The sequence below is a fragment of the Patagioenas fasciata genome, chromosome 7 (assembly GCF_037038585.1).
Source record: "Patagioenas fasciata isolate bPatFas1 chromosome 7, bPatFas1.hap1, whole genome shotgun sequence".
Lineage (NCBI taxonomy): Eukaryota > Metazoa > Chordata > Aves > Columbiformes > Columbidae > Patagioenas > Patagioenas fasciata.
In genome coordinates, this window is record NC_092526.1 from 18,693,437 (window position 1) to 18,713,522 (window position 20,086).

Here is a 20,086-nt window from a genome sequence, read left to right on the forward strand (position 1 = left end):
AAAGCTGTGTTCTTGCTTTTCCTGAGACACTAGAATTATGCTAATGAAGAATACTTGTCTGTTCAGTCTTGTCTCCACCTCTAGCTTAATCTAGCATGATACCGTTTCAACTAAAGATAATTCAAAGTTCACATGGATCTTTTCTGGGAAGAATATTGGAGAAAATGCGTCAAAATGTTGAATTTGTTTTATCATTGTCAACAAACCACTTCCAAGATCTCAGTAACACTAAAATAATAGAATAAAAGGAAATGGAGTGCAAAGAGGCACAAGGGATATACACATGAAAAGTCAACAGAAAAGAAGCTTGAAAAAATTTATTTAAGGCTATCATTTAATATCCTTACAGCTTAGCCTTTTTATAACAAAGGTTTTAAGAGGGATATTCACTTCTCAGGCATTTGTAACCGCTAGCAATTGGTGATTGAATCCTTTATGTGTAGAAGTCAACTTTTTAGAAAAATAAATTTATCATTAAATATAAATGGAGTTACTTCAGTCCTAATAAATGGAAAATATGAAGATATGGAACTTCATAGTCTTAAAGCTGTTAAGATAACTATCCCTTAGACAATAGGTTTTCCATATATAAACCTTTGGCAACACTAAACTATAATACAATTATTTCCTGGCATGCAAGGTGACATAGCTTTGTTACACCCAATATGAATGACAGAATACAAATTTCAGAATCTCTTAGTAACTGGCAGTTGATGCAATGAAGATCTTCATTTATTCCAGTTTTATTCTGCATTTTTACTGATATCCTCCCAAAAGGTCCCTGGAAAAAAAAAAAAAAAAAAGCAGCAGCAATCAGGACATATTATAAATCTCCAAAGATTTATGAATATGTGTGGAACATATTTTTTCAGTTTAAGAACTTCCAGATGTTAGTTCTACAGACCCCTCAATGCCTCTCGCTAATAACAATTGAAAACAGTAATTCCTAAAGGAAGAGCTTTTTAATAGTTTCTAATAGGTTATTTTCCTATATTGTTTGTTTCAATGTGGAACTGCAAACAAACACAAAAATATTAAAATCTTAATAAAAACTCTATTTTAACTATAGCTTCTAGGGACTTTTTGAGACGATATTGATTGTTTCAGATTTCCAAGATCAACTAGTTATTTTCAGTACTTGAGTAGTCCGAAGACTAAAATTAATTTTTACAGAGTGGACATCAAACATTTTAAAAAATCTACCCACTCACGTGTGCCTTGAGTTGGCATTTCTGTATTTTTGAAATGCTTTGTCAATGTTAACAAATAATTCTTAAATATTAACCTGTTCACAGAGCTCGGAATGAAAATGTTGCTTTGCCAGTGGAATTTGCCTATGTACAAGCAAACTAAAGCAGGATTCTTTAATAATTACCTATCAGGAATGCACATTACACTAACCTATTCCCTAATGACAAGCCACAATTTAAGGCAGTGTTTTATATCATGGTCTTTAAAGAATAATCAATTTGATGTAATTTTACGAATAAATATTTCTGATTTTATAATGCCTATGCAAAGGAGAGTCTTAGTTTCCTATTTGAGAGGAGTTTTGCCAATGAATGTTACCAGAAGTAAGGTCATATTAAATTACTGAAAAATATTAAGTAGGTTCACCACTGATGCAAAACACAAATTATATTTGGGATGAGTTCTGTTTAGTGTCTTGTCCGTGTTCATTACTGTCTGTAGCAAAGTTTGTAACACAGTTGCAGATATGTCAATAGTTAAGAGAAAAATTAGCAGTATTTTCTCTATTTGTGATGAATACATTTAAAATACCAGTATATTAAGAATAACACAATCAAAATTCAGGCACCTTTGGGTAACTTTTGTGTTAATCAGCCATTTTAGGAAATCTTTGGTAGCCATGTCATCAAGGACTTTGTTGATATCACTCGTGAAAGTGCCATCTGCATGTCTTCGGCCCATTTCTTCAGCCACAAGAGCTTCTTCTGGGAAACTTCAGAGGGAAGAAATTATCAAACAATTTGCAGATCAAAATAAACAAACCATTTAAAAGGTCCTCGTTACACAGCACGTTTCCTGTGATTTTTAAGGAGTTAAAGGTTGAGCCCGATGTTATGGCTCAGTGTAGCACAATGTATATCAGAACATCTTTTGAGGCATTATTTGCATGACAGAATAAACCATGGAAGTCTCCCTGTACCAGATGATGACTGTTCCTTCAGGTGAGTCTAAATTTCTCTCCGGCATTTTCAAAAAAGCCATGCGTGCAAAAACATGTCAGTCTGCAATGTCTATGCCAAGGAGACTAGGCATCAATAAAGCTCACAGGAGACTTACTAAGAATCATTATTTAAGAAATATCACTACTAAAACATTATAGTCAATTTTTCATACTTTTTTTCTGTTTTAATTGGATTTAAGTCTTAATTAGATACTTATATTGCATAAGTATCTAGGTATCAAGAGCAGCACCTTATTTGGGATGTAAAATAACTCAGTTAAAACACTTTGCTTTTCTGCTGTACAATAGCATTTTATATTTGGAATCAGATCCTGATTCTTGCTCTATCCTTTTTTGACCACTGGAAAACTTACGCCAAGAGCCTGATTTAGAAAACTTTCCTCCTGTTTCATCTCATCAACTATAGGAAGATTTCAGTGGGTTCCATTAAGGTGGGCTGGTGCTGAAGCACACAGTCCTCTGGGATCAATGACAGGCAGACTGTTTTTTTTCATGCAATAATTTCACGGAAGGCTATATACAAATTTGACTACAAATAATACTAAATATTGGAAACAGAAGAGTATTCTACATTTGATTGTCTATCCAGGTTTCTAAGCTCAGTTAATCACAGCTAGGTTGTATTTCTCTCGTACAGATACTAAAATACCCTATTTCTACTCATGAAAATAAAACACGACAGAAAAACAACGGCAAATCTGAACATCACTGTGAAGTGCCACCAGCCTTTCTTTTCTGTATAGAGCTGACCTTGTTTATTTAACTTGTTGTTGTTGTTGTTTTCAGGAAATCATCATTATTTACAAAATTTACTTTACCTATTTAGTCTTCCTTGACTACAACACACAATCTTGTCTTACAGATTATATTTTATTATTATATTATTTATTATTTTTATATAGTGCGAGAAGCTTACATTTTACTTTACAGCTGGTAGAATATATAATCAGAGGATGGACTTAAATCCCTGCCCCGAAGAGCTTACATTCTAAAGGCACAAATACGTACAGAACAGTCAGCATGTGGGGAATGGCATGTGCATTGTGCAGCTCCTAACTATGGAGAGTTGGAAGTACAATGAGATAGAAGGTGCCTGCAGGAGATTGAAGGTAAGGCCATTCTAAGTGTAGGACTATAATGAAAAAAGATATAAAGTCATGAGTGAATAGATGAAGTGAGAAAGCTTAAGAAATCTGCAATGAATACATAGAGAGCAAGGTATTAATGAAAGAAATCAGAGACATGGGTGGTTGAAACTGTGGAGCACTACATCCAGGAAACTGTGAACCATAGCAAAAGCAGTAGTGGTGTCTTTAGAAGGAAAATAACTCATAGTTGTAGGAAATGATAGTTATTTTGGCAGCAGCAACTTGGGGGGAGTTTGTGGAGCATGGGAAGAGGAAAAAAAAGATCAGTTACTGCTGGGAATGATCACCAGTGCATGGTGATCACCAGCTGATGACACTGGTAAAAATTTAATCTTGGAAATATTGAAGAGAAAAAGGTTGACTGTGAAAGAGAAAAAAAAGAGAAAGTATTTTAAGATGACAATGGTTTGAATCATCTTGATGATAGTTAAGGAGACCATAAGCAATGATATATGAAGGGGGAAAAGTAGTAGTTAGAGGAAGGTTTGGTTTAGTTTTAAATATCTTGACCTTAAATATAACTTGACCTTTTAGAGTGTAACAGCATACTGAACAGGCTTGTTTTAATCTGTATTTGAACTTAATAGTTTAAAGTGGCAGTCTAATACCCACAGAATATCTTCTAGTACAAAATTAAAATATGAAGTACAGCAAGAATGATCAAAAATATGTCAGGGTTTCATCAGACTTGATTTCTAACCCCAAAAGCAAGGCAAAATTTAATAATAGGAATGGATGGATTCTTACTCTCTTCTTCCTCGTCCATTCACTAACCAAGCAATGAACTCTTTGGCAGCTTGGCCTTCCAAATAAGAGGTGATATCACTGGTGTAGGTTCCTTCGGCATGTCTCTCGAATTCAGTATGACGCTTGGAGATCGCATTGCTGAAAGAAGGGCCATATTTTAGGACGAGACTGCATAAGGACATATTTTTTTTCCTAACCTTTATTGGTTTATATTTCTCACCCACCAGACTAGGGGAAGTTTTTTTCCCTTCTCAAATTATTCTTGATTTTTTTTTTTTTTTTTATTTGATATCTTTCAGTTCTAAAGGCATTGCCTATGCTATGCAATACAGTTTTGTGCAGAGATGCCTGAACTAGTTCTGAAAAAGTCAAATCAGGTGCTGAAATCAAATATAGCTGCACTGGAATGGTCTTCTGCTAGATTCATTAGCTATGAGCAACAAACTGTATTGTATTTTACAGACATACTTTTTGTTACCTTTTGTGTTAACCTAGAATTTTCCGTTAAGCCACTCCTCCTGCCTTCATCTTCATTATTTCTTAGCCAAACTGTTCAGACTCAATTCCTTTCAAATTTACATCTTGAATTGTTTTGTGAATACTCCTTTAATTGCCATTCTGACCAAGTGATAATCTTGAAACTATTTCAAACCTGATCACTTGCAGCTTAATAGAGAAATACAATTGCTTACTCTCTTCCTACACCTCACTGCGCTTCTTTCTCACAAAATTATGACACGCTGGCCCTTAGGAAGGCAAGGTGCACTGAGAAGTAGCCATATCATGGAATATTTTCTGTGAATAAGTTCTCTAGCATTTTTATTTCAGAATTCACTAATTTCCACACAATTCTTAGGGCCTCTAGCTCTTTCTATTGTTTTTTATATTCTTGGGATTTCACCATTCCTTCTAATTTAGTACCATCTGCACATTTCATCAGCATGCTAACTAGAGTTGTTTGGAACGTTTTTAATGAAATGTTAATTTTGTTGAGATATGCTGCTTCATTGAAGCTGAAACATTGTTACAGATTTGTTACTGATATTGACAATGTTTTGAACAAAAGGATCTTTGTGGTCTGGGCTATCCTCTTTGGAATGTCTGTCAAAAGGAAGAATTAATATAGGTATTTACTGGATTTTTGTTTTAGTTATTTCAAATCTCTAACCCTCCCAACCCTCTCCCAAAAACAGTGTCAAGAAACAAAACTGGCTTCCAGCAGGTCTTGTGTTCTTTCCTGTAATGAGTGGTTTATGTAACATGGGACTGAGTTCTTAGGGCTGAGCATTGGTATCGTGTTTTATTAGGTCTCTGCAAATTGGTGCCTGGCCATTTTCCTTTTGTTAGTCTTCCCACTGATTTTCTTATCAGATTTTTTTATTTTTTTCTTCAGCCTTTTTCTATATGAAATTTTTCTTCCTGTCTTATTCTGTAACTCTCCCTTATTATTTGAAATATCCTTTCCTGAAATCTGTGCCATTGCATGTCGCTATAGAACACAGGTGCAGGAATAAATAACATGGAGATATTTCCTGTTTCCTTGTGAAAAGCAGGTGTGAGATAATTTCTTTTGATAAGTATTTCTTGGATTATTGTAACATTGTAAAAACTACTAGTTGTTTTCTTTCTTGTTGAACAGAAAATGAGCTCAAACTGTTTTTGAAAAACAAGTTGTGGTAACTAGAATACCTTGAGAGCTGGTCTGGGAATTTGTCCTTTTCTTTGTCCTCCTGTCCTTGTTGGCTGTAGTGGAATTCCACAATCATTAGATCATTATTACCAGTACATTGCAGAGCATGCATGAACTGATAAGATTTTATTGGTTATTATTTAAATATTATTATAAGCAACTATGACTAATAGACAAATATTATAAATAATTTCAGGCTTATGAATTTAAATTAATACAATATCTAGAAATTGTTTCAAGACTTCCACAGGTATTTAAAAGCATTAATATCATAGATTTTTTGATTCTGTAGACACATTGCTAGAACACAGAGCATAGACTTACACTCCTTTATGTTATTCTTGCTCTCAGCTTGTGTTTAATCAAATTATATTTTCAAAAAAACATGCCAACGCATGCCTTAACAGTATACTTACGATACTGGTAGAATATCCAGTGGTCAAGAAAAGTTAAACCTTAGCTCCCTTTTCACAAATGAAACTTCAGGATTAGAGTACCCATAGAAAAAAGTTTTCTTATGGCTCAGAAATTTACATTATATTTCCATATCTTATTCCCATTGAACGTAATTCATTCACTGAAACAATCTGTCCCAAAGAGGTTGAGATTGTCTTTTTGGTAGCATATCAGGTAATGTACTGATACTACACTTGATTTATTCAAATATTTTTAATTGATTTTTCTCATATTCCCTATTTCTAATAACATATTAACATATATACATTTTCCTTAAGAACTTTACTTATTTGAGGATGATATACATGGTCTGTGATGGCAAGCTGGAATCAAGAATCTGAATTCAGGTAGATTTTTGCTTGTTTCTGTATATAGAGATCTATAGCAATGTGACCAAAATGCTTACCCATTTCTTTTAGTGCTCATTAACCATTGCACAAAGTCCTGAGCTCGTCTAGTGTCCAAGTACTTGCTGTAGTCACTAGTGAATGTGCCTTGTGAGTGACGTTTCACTTCATTCAGCTGTCTAGACTCATCTAATGGTTCAGACTGGGAAGCTTTGAATGATCTGTGAAAAGTTTAGAACTCATTAACTGGCAATGGTTATAGTACAGGTGCATTGACTTTTCTTTAAAACCCCACTATTTTATACTCTCAGAAAGAAAAGGCAAGTGGCATATTGATCACTAGCTGGTTAGTGAATAAATCGACATAGCAGATTGGATATGGCACAAGGTCTTCTTGGATAACTAGGTCAGCTATTGTTTGTATTTCCAAAAACTTTCATGCTATACTTTGCAATATAATAAACTTTCGCCAATTCCAATGGTAGATTAAGTACCATGTAACAGTATTTTAAAAAATAAATTTAAGTCACAGTATGTTTTACTTCAAACTATAAGAAAAAAATGTTCAGGTCAAGTGTTTCTAGAACTTTGATCTAAAGAATTTACCTTGTTTTCTCTTCTGTATCCTGAAGAGGATTTTGCCAGCTGCCATGAGCTATCATTAAAAGGAGCCCAGCAACAAAATAAACACTTTTCATTTTCATTTCCTGTCAAAACAGAAATAAGGCAACAAAGAAAAATGTAAACATCTTATGTCTTACATCCAATAGAGACATCCTTAATACTGATCTAAACTTGAAGGTATTGAGACCTCATGAGGATGTGGTCCATGTCCAGTGGATGGAGACTGTAGTGCCTTGGGTAGGCATTAAAAAGTCATAGTCCCTGTTCTTGTCTTTAGGCTCTAGCCTCTGTTCTAGAATGCAAAGTTAGCTGAGAGCACCTGCATCTTCACTTTCTTTTGTAATATGAGGATAAAGGTCTATATCTACTTTGCTCTGTGTTCTGATGATGGAAACCATTAGATATGTTTCTATAATATTGTTTTAATGCAGAACTAGGGTACTGGTGTGACTTTTATTTTTTCCACCTCATTCACTAGAGTAAAAACAAAGCAAATCTTTGTCAAGAATACTGTCACATTAGCAGCTCCCCATTCTTTCCTCCTGGCTCTCCACTTTTCAGATTTTTTTTAATACCAAATGTTGCAGCAGTAGGCCTCTGGAGTTAATAATGACTTAATACATATGACTCCTTAGAAAAAAACCAAAACACTGAACCACACATTGGCTTGTGTTCAATTCATGACACAATATGTCAAATTTTGCTTGAGGCACTATAGACGTAATACTTAATTTCAGCTTAAGGGCTTCCATTATGGGGCTATATATGGTATATAAGATATGGGGCATATACTTCATATTAATGGTAATAAATGAAACCAGAAGATATTGCCTCCCAGTTGTAATTCTTGCTGTTACAGGTCGTTCTATTGGCTTCAACCATGTAACAGAAATGGCTACATTATTATATGTGTCTTCCTCACACACACTGTAATAACTTGAGCAGTCTCACCAACGTTAATGTGAGATAATTCCCTGTAAACTAGAGTATTACAGTCTGTACAAATGCTTTGGTGATCCACAGCCAAGCTGTGATTCCCTTACTTGCATTAGTGAACTGGTTTACTTATGCAAGTAGTACAGTTACAACTTTTAGTGAATAGTCACCAATGGGAATAAGGCATTCTCTAATCCCCTAATTCTATGTGGTACAATTTCCATTATTTAATGTAGTATTATTAGTCTGTTGACACATGATCCCCTAAAGGATAAGCTATGTTGAAGAAAGAAATGCAATTCATTTTAAGCTCACAAAACCCTATGCAAAAGGAACTTTGAGCAGCTAGTGGCTAATATTCTCAAAAGTTATTTGCATAAACAGCAAATGAGAGGAAATCTACTTACAAAATCAACTAGTATTTATTATTTTTAATTATTAATATTCTGGATCACTTAATTTTATGGAATAAAAGTATAAAAAAAGAGAAAGAATTTAAGATTTGGACCGTGACAAAGAAATGGAATAGGCCATTAGTTCAATAGCTAAGTTCTCCTACATGGAATGATGGATAGTAAATGCTCATTCATTCTAACTTTAAAATCAGTATGGATCACAATATTAATCTGCTGTAAAGCAACAGAAGTTGCAATGAGTTCGCATCAGCAAAATGTCACTGGAAAGAATTTCGTCATGTACTTGGACTGATGCTTGTGTATTTGAAAGAGCCCTTCTGCCACCCATGACACGTTCCTATGGAAGTTTATGTTACAGTCTGAAAAACAAAGGGAAATAGGAAAGATGAGTGCACGGAAGTAAAGTGGTAGGTGGCAAAATAAGACCAAGCCAAAAAACACCCTCCCTGCTAAATGTAACCTGCAATGAACTCCTCCAGCTCCACTGCAGGAGTCATATATTGAAATTCAACGATTTAAAAAATAAGTCTGAGTGAAAACATACCTATGCTTTATCATAATTCCTTGTCACAATAAGCTGAATTTAAATATACCATGGCCTGGTGGAAGTCATAAGAAAGTTAGGAAGGAATGATGTGTGGAGAAGGTGCAGACTACTCTGTGTTGAGATTCAGAGTTGGCTCTGTACTGAGCAGTGCAAATTGGGGGACACTATATGAACATTTCTGAACAAGTAAACTGCATCAAAAACCTTACTGCTACAGGAGTTCTACTCTGCTCCAGTGATCTGCCCAACCTCAGAGCAGATCTTTAATGATATCTACCTATTCCATCTATTATGAAATAACTTCTAGTTGGAGATACAAAGCCTGACTGTTGGCAGGTTAGGAAGAATGTATTGCTTCTGGTACATTGTAAGGCTTAATTTTTAAGATAATCTTAATTATTAATATAAATATTTTACTAGAATACCTCAGTGTCAGTATCAAAATATTTAAGTAAATAAAAATCAAATCTCAATCAAACCCAGGAAAATAAATTGATAAATATAAGATTTTTTTTGTGGATTGTACTATTAAGCAATGGAGTTAATTTCCCTTTCCACCAGAAGACACTGCCAATGTTGCTCACTTTTTCATCAGTGTGTACGGAGACTCTTTTCTGCATTTTGTAATGCCTTGATACATGAGACACATATCCAGCTATAGTACCAGCGAATACCATAATAGCCATGCAGTGAGTCCTATTATAACCATAACTAGAGAACTGAACTCCCTTTTCAACGTTTCATTTGGAGCTGTAATTTGGTGGTGCAACACTGACATCCAATGTTTATCCCAAGGAATGCATAATTTCACATTTCATAGGCTTCCAACAATGGAACAAAAGCTCTGCCTGTTCTTTGGGAGAAAACTGCTGTCGTCACAAAAATGGTGTGGATACAATGTAGCGGCCCTCATATTAGCTGATATAGCTGTAAATGCGTTAACTTAGACACGAAATAAAATCATTTTTTGTACCACACATAAGTAAATTTGCCCAGCTTAATGGTATGCTACCAGTTTGGTATACTTTTACTTAATCTGAAAAAAATAAGAAAAATATTTTACAGCTGCTTGTAGCTTTGTTAAACCATGATTCAGATTGGACATAAACCTAAGTCACTCAGGTGGAATGAAAGAAATATTCTAGTCATTAATGCAGCCTCCTTATAGTAATATCGGACACTAAAAGCTATTCTTCTATATAAAACTTATTAAAATAACCTCAAACCAACAAACAAATTAATTCAAAGCCCTTTGCAGTCAGCAAACAGATTTTCAGTCATTTCAATATATCTTGGACCTTTTATGCCTCAGTCCTGTAGAGCTTTCAGATGTGAACAGTCCCACTGGCTACTTTATGCCTTCAGAACAGGCTTAATGTTAAATACTTGTTTAGCATATTTTTCAGAATTAAAATCTGGGGAGATTACTAAAAAGAAAGATACAAAAATGCATTTTTTTGAAATTAATACAATTTTAAACTAAGACAATCCTTATGAATAAATAAACATTTTCAAAAGCTTCTAAACCTCTGTCAGATATGTTTTTTGAACATATCTATGTTCTAGAATCAGTTATATTTGTTCATTGTTTAGTACTTGCTATTGGTAATGCAAACCAGTAACAGCAGTTTTTGGCAAGTTAAAGAAGCTACAGTTTTTAAAGAAGAAATTATTTTATACTTGGAAACACAAACATGTTTTGTAGAAAAAAAGAGATGATCAGCAAAAGAATTTCTTTCCAGTTTATTCCTGCTAATCAATTAATTTCCTGATCAGAAGAAGGGTTTATTTTCTCTATGTTATTTAGGTCACCAATAGATACTGCGAAAACCCATACAATCTTAATTTCTTACACAGAAATTTTTTGTTCCTATGCATATTAGACTAATGGAAATGTTTTAATTTCTTTCTGATTGGAGATGAAAAACTTAACACATCTGAGTTTGAACCACTAGAAAGTGTGCAATGAATTTAACTCTCAAATCTTGATCAGAAACTTATTTGAATATTATTTCCTTGATCAACCTGATTTTGCTAGTTTTCCCAATATATTTTAGTGCAGATGTCTTTAGTGCCCTGTGTGCAATTTTAACTAGCTTAGTGTTTTGATTTTTTTTTTTTTTTTAATACGAGTATTTTGAGAGTCAGTTGTGTATCTATTTCCAGTTTAAAAATACAAATTATGGAGTTACAGTAGTAAAAAAGGGAATATTTTAATATGAAAATATGAATGGATAAATTAGATTTCTACTGACGTGAAACTGTTTGCAAATAGCAATTATTTCTAGTGATAAATAAATTATTTTTTATGGTAGATATGGTTTACATCTAACTTACCTGTCATGCTATAATGCCTGTGGAAAGTTCTGTAAAATATAATGGTTCTAGTCTATGGAAATCCATGGTAGGATGGAAGACTAAATTACAATTTTATACAATAACAAAAATAATTGTTGAAAGGCTTTAATTTTTACTTTTGTGCTATAAAATTTCTTTTTCAGATATTACAGTGATATGAAAATAATAGTTATTTGAGACAAACTAATGTAAAAGTAGGGCAGTGAGTGGTAATCTGTAGGGCTATGGAGTGACACTGCCTTGGACAGTTTTATATCAGCATCTATGTAAACCCACTTAATTTTTTTACATTTTGCTACTTTAATCCCCATTGATGCATATTTAGGCAGTATCTAGGAGTGAATATTTTTAAAGTCATGTTCATTAAATATATCTAGAGAAGATACTAAAGGAGAAAAAAAATATAAAAATCAATGATTATATATTTCACATTTAAATTCTTACTACAGTGCCGGTCTTTCATGTTCTCATGGTTGATGTTCCTTCTTTCAATTGCTCTGCAAGCCAAAGAGCTGATTTCCCTTTTTCAGATAATTCTCTGTTGAACTAATTCAATACATGAAAATATTTAAATGATGATGTCATTAATTCCAAACACCAATGAGTAGAACCACAGAAGAAAACACAGATTTGCTGAAAGATCCTACACCTCTTTTGCAAACTTTGGGCAATACAATTCAGATATGCACTCAGCTTTCTCAAACAAATTGTACTGGTAATTCATATAAATCTTACCTTTTTATACTTTGAAGTGATATGTAGCAGTTACAGAAAGAGCTGCCACACTCTCTTCTGGAACTATGGCAAGCCTTGAGGATGCTGAGATCTGCCTAGCTGCCTCTTTTGCACAGACTTTTATATACAGTGTTCAGCTCTAGTAAGCATTACGGGAGTGCATCATTGCTGACAGTTTCCTTATTCAACTTAACAAAAAAAAGAAGTCATCATATTTGCTATTCATTTCATTTGATAATTTTACAAGCAATTTCACACATTCATTCTGCTTACTTTATGACATCAGTGCTAACATGGATTTGCAGAAGGAGTGAGGTAGCAATGTCTAAAGAAGTAAATATCAAACAGAAGGGCATTAGGATGACAAACAGTGGGCTAAAGGTGCTTGGGATCAAGGTGGCAATTTCTACAAATTCTGACTTGCCACATTTAACATTTAGTATTGAGCAAAATTGCGGTCCTGTTGACATCAATAGCATCAACTTCACCTATCAATTTAAAATAAAGGTTTATAAATGAATACACTGTTAACAATAACCAACACAACTCCCCCAAAACCCTTGAATGATTCTTCAAGTAATCTTGTGGCAATATAATGAACATGAAGAGATGTGAAGTACTGCAGCAATGGCTACCTATTATGCAAAGACTAGCACTGGTCAAATGTGGTCAAACCTTTAGATGTAAAAAGCCAACTTTGTAAATTCTGCTGTATGAAAATTCATACTCACTTGAGAACATCAATTATAAATTGCATTTCATACTGTGACCTACAGATTTATGCAAGACAAGCCTATTGTTCACATGTCTGCATTCCCTACAAGGGAAAAAAAAACCACAACAAACCAGATCTGAGCTTTGTAGCTGTGTATGTTCAATGCAGCTATTGTCAAGGTCCTAAACCATTCAGTAATAGGGCCAATTTCATAGCTGTGTTTTGGCAGGATTGCCAAAGACTATTTTCAGCCATCTGGTGACCATCTATGAAGCAACAAGTGAGATATGCCCCTTCAAGAAATTCCTGGAGAAGTTTTCCTTTACAGACTTTTTTCATACATCATGATAATTCCTTGTAAAAGGCAAAAGGGCATCCAAAATAAAATATGATTATTATGTATGTAAGGGGCCCGGCAGTCCAGGAGAGACATTACACATGAAGGATTGCACCTTGACTTTCAGTTCTGCTCAGCAGGGGGAAGGGTCTGGAATCACAGAGGACATTTCACTGAACACTACTGACAACCTGTGCTCCAGTCTGGAGTGGCCCGTGGTCTAATTTGTGGCACAAAGCACACATATTACAGCAGCCCCTCTTATTCCCCTAACACTGCTCCATGAAGACAGTAAAGAATCTTCCTCAGTGAGGTAATTCTCTGTTGGCTGACCACAGCCAGATTGGCAGAGCCCATGTGATACAATTGAGGCAGTGTATAAACTTAATAACCCTAGTGTCAGGGTGGCAAACCAAATTTAATGGATCCTTCCTACAGCTCTATGCTAAACACCCTGCTGTGATGCCACAGTATAGGGTTTAGTGAAACATTAAATCTCACTACACAGTCCACATAATCAATTTTAAATAATGTTTTTATTTTGTTAGTATAATTTTCCTCTGCTCTCAGAGGAATCTCAGAATTCTTTTTAAATCTACTTTCTACTTAAACGTTATAAGCATCACATAGGGGATGCAAAATCACACTTAAAATGTAAGTCCAGCACCCAGAATGAGAAGGTACTGTCTCTCCCTGAAGGTGGTGGCTGCCCAGGCCTGCAGTATCCCGACAGGACAGCAGGTGGTGATCAAAGGGCCGTTCAGACTTTTTTTACACCAGGATGACACGCGCACACTTGTTGAAATGGTTTGCTACAGATAATTATCTCACTGCATGTTGAGTTGAAGATACATAGCTTTCTAAACAGGCAATACGGAATGTAAGACAATATCATCTCCTCCAGGAAACAGGCAGTTCATTGCTTTCTGTTTACTTTCTTTTGCCATATAAAGTTCCTTGTTTACAGTAGGATGATTTCAGAAAAAAATATACGAGACAGAGCAGCTCAGTGCACCTGGTTGTGCAGGTTGTTACACAGACTATATCATCTAACAGGTCATCAAGCATCTAGAAGGTGACTGATTGATTTCCAAGTGATAGGCAGACAATAAAAATACAGGAAAGAAGTGAACTGCCATCAACAACTGTGTAACCTTCAATTGCCATAACTGAATCTATAGTGACAGATATTTCAGGAGCACAGGAAACAAGAGTTACCAAAGAGAAGCAGAAAATTGTGACTGTACGTATGAAATGTGCATATGTACTCAGTTTTTTTCCTCTGACATTGTAAAATACAATAGTTAGATGGCACCTTTTGGCAAAAGTCAAGGGCAACCTCACTCTCTTCTATATTATGGATCACATATGAGACTGTATTTCAACTGAGTCAGACTAGGAGGCAGAACCTGAAAGTGATCTGCCTTCAGGAAAGTTTCATCTTAATGTTTTTCATCGTTCACTTGGAGTCATTAAAAAATCTGTATCTTGAGTTCACTGTATTTGGAGTGGATAAAAGTTTCCTGAACCATCATTTTAGCACTGGGTAAAGGTTACTATTAAGGACAGTGTACTGCACTCACTGGGCAAAAAATCTCAGGGGAAAGTACAGATGATGAGAAGCAGATTTCTTACCAGCTGCACACTGAACCTGATGCTCTAGCAGTGATAATTCCAGCTGGCATGGCTTTTTAGAAAAATAGGAGCCATGTATTTGTTATAACTGGCTAGCATTCTCTAAATACCATAATTTTCTAGGATGTTTCAATTCTTTAACTGTTGGTACAAGAAAAAAAACCAAACAAGTGAAGTTCTGAACACTTCAATGAATTAGGAAGTTGCTGACTTTTGAAAGTAAAAAAAGTAAAAAAACCCCACCCAAACCAACAAATGCTTTCAAAAAAAGTGAAACTCCCACATTTTTCTGTGTATTTCTTCATTACATATTTATTGTTACTATATTTTTATATCCATTTCTAAAGAACGTGGGTGGGGTATGACTACAGGCCCACACCCTTTTGTCTCTTCTGTCGCACAGAAAGCATTCTTCTCTCCATAACCTTGTCAAGCATGAGTTCAGAGATTTGGCTATGCAGCCCCTTTTATTTTCCTATCCTTACTACATGATAACCAGACAAAAAAGCCCTGTACTTCTCTTCTGGGAATCAGTGCAACATACACAGGAAGAACATATGTGTAAACACATACATAACTGTATGTGCATACATGCATGATGTTACATACATACATGTGTACATCTACACAAAACACACAAATGTGTGCATCTGTATGTATAAAAGTCCATGGCTACACTTTGGAGAGCAAGAATGGCTTTCTGAAATGGTGGATTAGTTTAAGCCTTTTTATAGCATGCAACTCCATGATCACTGCCGTAGATGCCAATGGGTTTGTACCTCAGGAGAGAAGAGCTATTGTAAGTATGCTGTATCCCACACTGTCTACTCACATAAATTGGAATCGCTTCATTTGAAGTCAATGGAGCTGCATCAATTTGCGCAAGCAGAAGAGCTGTCCAAGTATGTACTAGTTACTTTACATTCTGAGAAGACAATGTTCATAATTGAAAGTAATACCAAATGCTCTTAGCAAATACTATGAATTATTCATATTAAATATAGAGTCTTCAAATGACTCTATAAAATGTACTAAACAGCTGTGCCTTCTAATTGGGACTGACTGGCAAACTGGAAAGTATTGAATGTAGTCTGAATTTGACTTGATATCTGAGTAAGATGAGTATAACACTAACCATATTCTGGAGCCTGGTGGGGGTTATACATGATTTGCTAGTAATGCTGTTTTCTCCGTAGGCCTTTTCTTCTTTGCAGCTGCAGTAATTCTAAGTGAAGCAAAGTATGTAGCTACACATTTGACGTATGAGGATTGCATGTTCATTCCTATGTACAGGTCACACATCATGAATGAGGGAGACAATGAAAACAGGTGTTGAAGAATGAATGGTTTGGAATGGAAACAGTGGCTTTCTACTATTTGTCTATACTTCAGTTTCTAGGATAAAACAGTTTTTTGCTTTGCACCTTTAGCTTTACTTTGTAAAAGCTAAATTGCATTCATAGTAGAAACCAACTTGTAATCAGCTATATCTCTAGCTGTTTATCAAGGGCCTGTCTACTTAATTTGGAACAAATATGTTCCATCTTCAGAGGCTTGTACACCTTGTTAAAATGACAGGTATTTGAAGACTAAGTTTCGTTGACTGAATTGGTATTTTTGGGTATCTGAAGTGTGAGATACTAATTCAAACATTTGAAAATGGGAAGCAAAGCTTTGAAGATATTCATTCATCAGCTTAGAAAATCTCATCATAAAAGCTATCATTTCTTAGCACATTCTATGCCTGCAGTATATATACTTTTTATTCATATATAACAGCTTCAGACTGATTCCTCAGGACAAGCCCTTTTATCTTGAACTATGCTGAAGCTCTATTGCAGAAGAGCCTACACTGTAGCCTAGCTTAAAAAGGAATGGGGCAAATAACTCTCCAGTGAATATCTGTGGTGATGGTTATAACATGGATTGTGACTGTAGGCAGCAATGCAGAATGGAGAGTTTCTCTTTCTAAAGAAGAACAGGCTTAGGAAGATCTCATCACAGGATATAAATATTGGAAGGGATGGTGCAAAGAAGATGGAGCCAGGCACTTTGCAGTGGTGCCCAGTGACAGATCAAGAGGCAAAAGGCACAAACTGAAACACTGAAGGTTCTGTCCAAACATAAGGAAACACTTTTGTACTATTAGGTTGACCAAGCACTGGCAGAGGCAGCCCAGAGAGGTTGTGGAGTCTCCATGCTTTTGGACATTCAAAACTAATCTGGACATAGTCCTGGACTACCGGCTGTAGATGGTCCTGCTTGAACAGGGAGGTGGGACATGGCATCCAAAGTTCCCTTCCAACCACAGCCATTCTGTGATTCTGTGATACTGTGACAGTGCGATGGTAGGTTTGAAGTGCTCTGCACCATTTCTAATGAATGACTGCAACATTACCTGTTATTAGCACAGGCCAGCTATTTGATGTTTTGTATGTTTTTAAGAGGCTTTTTTTGACATTCACAGCATCCTAGGACATTTTCCGCCAGGTCACCAAAATACATGATTGCTCAGTCCTAAAGTTTTCAGATTAGACATTATTCCAGGAGCTCAATGTAAATGTCACACTCTGCTAAAGACATATTCTTATTCTCTGGCAAGAATACTAAAGTAAATAAATTATCAACATGAAAAACAATGAAGCAAAACTGACAGCAGCATAATGCACTTATTTTTTCAGGTTTTATCCCCACAACTGCTTCCTACAAGCCAGGGTATATGGTGGACAGTTTGGAAGATGTGCCCTTTGATTGCCTTAGAAAACAAACATAAAGGCAGATTAATAATGAAATGGCTAATGCATCCCTTGGGAAAGAGGTACCTTCTGTTATTTTACTTGATACATTTTCCTGAAATTTCCCTTATTCCAAATACTTCCAGAAGCTTCTGACTACAGACCTGTGGGCAGGGTGTGAAGAAGACATTGCATCACTTTATTACTTATAGTATTCACAAAGGGCCAATTTAGCTGGCCAAATTTCCAGAGCTTCAAGGATTTTCAAAAGTCTAAATAAAAGTAAAGGTGCAGAAATTTAAAGAGAACTTAATATATTGACATTTATATGAGATTGATACCATGCTTTTTTAAAAAAATTGCTCTAGGCTCCTATTGACATATTCAGGTATCTAACGGTATCTATCCTAGCATCTGGCATAAGACCTTGCTTTTTTCTCTTTCACCACAATTTTGCAATGGTTTCTGTGTTGTTGTATCAATATAAGAAATGGAGAGTTAAATCCCAGTAATTTCAACTGAATTGTATTCCTTATTCGTAAAATAACCACATTACTGAGACTACTGTTGTGTGCAGCAAATGCACATAGGACGATATAATCAAAATCTAATTAGCCCCACTTCGTGTTATATTTGCTTAATGTTAACTTTCTTAGAGCTATAATTTTATCCTTTAACCATTATAGCAGTTGAATTTTAATTACATTACCAACAAAAAGCTCATTAACGTCACATAATTGGCAGCGTTTCCAAAAAAACCTGAACTAATTGAGTATTTTCTGAAGAGTTCCCATCAAAGTATAATTTAACCATTACAAACAGCTTGGCAACTACATTTACATAAAGATGTGCCTGAGGAATGTTCTCATGTGTGGAAAATCAGATTTGATATTGCCATTAACAAAATGAAGGAAGCTGTTACATAGCAAATCACTTCCACATTTTAATGATTTTGGCTAAACCCCATGTTTTTGTCAAGAGGGTCAAATGAAACCGTTCACTTTTCCACAAAGAAGCAGCAACAGATTTGAGAGTTTGGAAGCAGTTTGCTTTGCAGTAAGGCCATTCCACACTCTTTTCCAGGTTATTTTGTATTGTAACCAGCTAATAGCAGGGATGGGATACTGTGTTAGATAGACCACAGTTCTTATGCAGTAGGCTAGCAGAATTTTTTAAACACAGGACCAAGGAATAATTTAGTCCACAGTGGATCTCTCGCCAATTATCTTGTTCATACTCTTCTATTATGACAGGACTGATTTAATTTCTACTCGAATACAAGTATTCCAATCATGACTGACCTCTTGCATTTTTAAAAGACACCCTAAAATAGTTTCACTGGAAACAAAACAAAGAAAGCCTGCACAATCCTTTGATCCTTTTCCTCCAATCTGGGATGAATGACATTGAGATTAGTTTGAATGCTGAGGTAATGACTGGAGATTAAAAACACACTAATATGGCTCATGTATTCTGAATACAAGGACAAAACTCACTGAGATAAAATAGCTATCATCAATGTCCTGCTTTCAAATTTAAACATGAACACTGACAGTTTTGCAGAATCAAGGTTTCAGAAAAGAGTTGAATAAAATTTAAGAACAGCATTCAATATTCTGGATAATTATACAGACTTCAGCTTTAAATATTGTGTGTTTCCAACCCTGCTTGGATTCCTTCCAAGAAATTGGAAATAAATTTTGAGAAACCAGTTCTTGTTAGGATGCTAATTAGGTACTTGCACTGCTGGCTTTGTCCTTTCCCATTTTACAGTTGTAGTTAACAAATGCAAGCATATTCATTTGGCAGTGTGCCTTTGCAATGGACCACCTATCTTTGGATTGCAGAATCTAAGTTTAAGCAAGATGGCAATAAATGCACATGGTATTTTACATTCTGATTTTATTTTTTCTATGAAACAGGTCTTAAATGTGCCAAAATATGTATTAGCATAACATTTGCTAATACACAATATCAAAAGTATATGTAAACATCATGTTTAAAACTTCAAAGTTGCTGTTATCAATTCACCTGAGAACTGTATAACCTTGCGTTCTCCCAGAGATACATCAGATGCCTTAGCATGCTCTGAATAGCCTACTTATTCTGACAAAGAAAAACATTGTTTGAGGAAGTGGGTCATATGTGTGTAGAGATGTTTGCTGGAAAGGCCTGGAATTCCATGGTTCTGGTCAGTATACCACTGAAAAGGAAAAAAAAAAAAACATAAACATATTCAATTCTGCAACAGTTAAATAACACAAAAATTTATTTTATTAACATATAGAAGAAAGTTGATGCCTCAAGAAGACGGAGGGACTCGCTAATATATATATGTATTTTCTTAATCAGTTTCCACTATATTCATATTCTTGCTGAAAAAAGTTTCTAAATGTTCTGTAATCTAGGAGTAAGCATTACTGACTCAGTACTGACAAGTCACTTGTA

At 35.1% G+C, this 20,086-nt stretch overlaps 2 protein-coding genes and 1 long non-coding RNA gene across 6 annotated transcripts in view; 1 reads left to right on the forward strand and 2 right to left on the reverse strand.

Moving 5' to 3' along the window:
• Positions 1-302: 302 nt before the first annotated feature.
• Positions 303-7,304, reverse strand: GCG (glucagon). The gene is made up of 6 exons (XM_065841353.2): positions 7,207-7,304; positions 6,660-6,821; positions 5,797-5,850; positions 4,108-4,245; positions 1,820-1,963; positions 303-781 (listed from the first exon to the last, which is right to left on the reverse strand). The coding sequence occupies exons 1-6, from the start codon at positions 7,302-7,304 to the stop codon at positions 757-759; spliced, it is 621 nt and encodes a 206-aa protein (XP_065697425.1). The 3' UTR covers positions 303-756.
• The window catches only part of LOC139828421 (uncharacterized), a 34,192-nt gene continuing 17,329 nt past the window's right edge, over positions 3,224-20,086 (forward strand). Inside the window, exon 1 of the long non-coding RNA XR_011739984.1 lies at positions 3,224-3,321. This is a non-coding gene — a long non-coding RNA (uncharacterized lncRNA). The remainder of the gene's footprint in view (positions 3,322-20,086) is intronic.
• The window catches only part of LOC136103074 (prolyl endopeptidase FAP), a 35,058-nt gene continuing 34,495 nt past the window's right edge, over positions 19,524-20,086 (reverse strand). For all 4 annotated transcript variants that reach the window (XM_071810974.1, XM_065840874.2, XM_065840876.2 and 1 more), the window contains one exon: positions 19,524-19,841. In XM_071810974.1, coding sequence (XP_071667075.1) covers positions 19,778-19,841 — 64 coding nt within the window. In that variant the 3' untranslated portion in view covers positions 19,524-19,777. The remainder of the gene's footprint in view (positions 19,842-20,086) is intronic.